The following is a 427-nucleotide window of genomic DNA, read 5'->3' as shown; positions in this document are numbered from 1 at the left end:
CCCCCCCCGGGGCTTTTTTTAGGGTTTTTGCTTCATATAATTCCTTTTTTCCCCCCCCTTGCTGCAAGCCTTCTTGGGTGTTTATATTAATGTATTTTGTACTGAGAAGGAAGAGTGCTTTACAAGTTAAAATACAATGGGGACCTATGTGTATTTATTTTCCCCCCACTGTGGGTACGTATATTTTTGAGACCTTAAGCCTGAATTTTTTGTCTTCGTCTAGTTCCCTTTCGTTTCTTACGCTTCGTGTCCAAAGAGCGCAAGGCCTTTAATAACACCAAGTTGCATGAAAAATGTAATTTAAACTTTGCGTTTTGTATGTTAGTTTTTGTGCAGATGTCCTTTTCCCAAAAGGGTTTCGTAGAGTTAGTTAAAATAGTTGTGGAGTTCAGTGATATAAATAGCCAAGTGGAGAGAGATTTAGGTA

The 427-nt window shown here is 38.6% G+C and overlaps 1 protein-coding gene across 2 annotated transcripts in view; it reads left to right on the top strand.

Annotated features, from left to right (window-relative positions):
* Window positions 1–131: 131 nt before the first annotated feature.
* Window positions 132–427, top strand: part of PPP2R2A (protein phosphatase 2 regulatory subunit Balpha) — a 78,880-nt gene continuing 78,584 nt past the window's right edge. For both annotated transcript variants that reach the window (XM_034661232.1, XM_034661230.1), the window contains exon 1: window positions 132–174. In XM_034661232.1, the coding sequence (XP_034517123.1) occupies window positions 147–174 (28 nt within the window). In that variant the 5' untranslated portion in view covers window positions 132–146. The remainder of the gene's footprint in view (window positions 175–427) is intronic.

This window comes from Ailuropoda melanoleuca, chromosome 5, assembly GCF_002007445.2.
Source record: "Ailuropoda melanoleuca isolate Jingjing chromosome 5, ASM200744v2, whole genome shotgun sequence".
NCBI lineage: Eukaryota > Metazoa > Chordata > Mammalia > Carnivora > Ursidae > Ailuropoda > Ailuropoda melanoleuca.
This window is presented reverse-complemented; position numbering and strand designations above follow the sequence as displayed.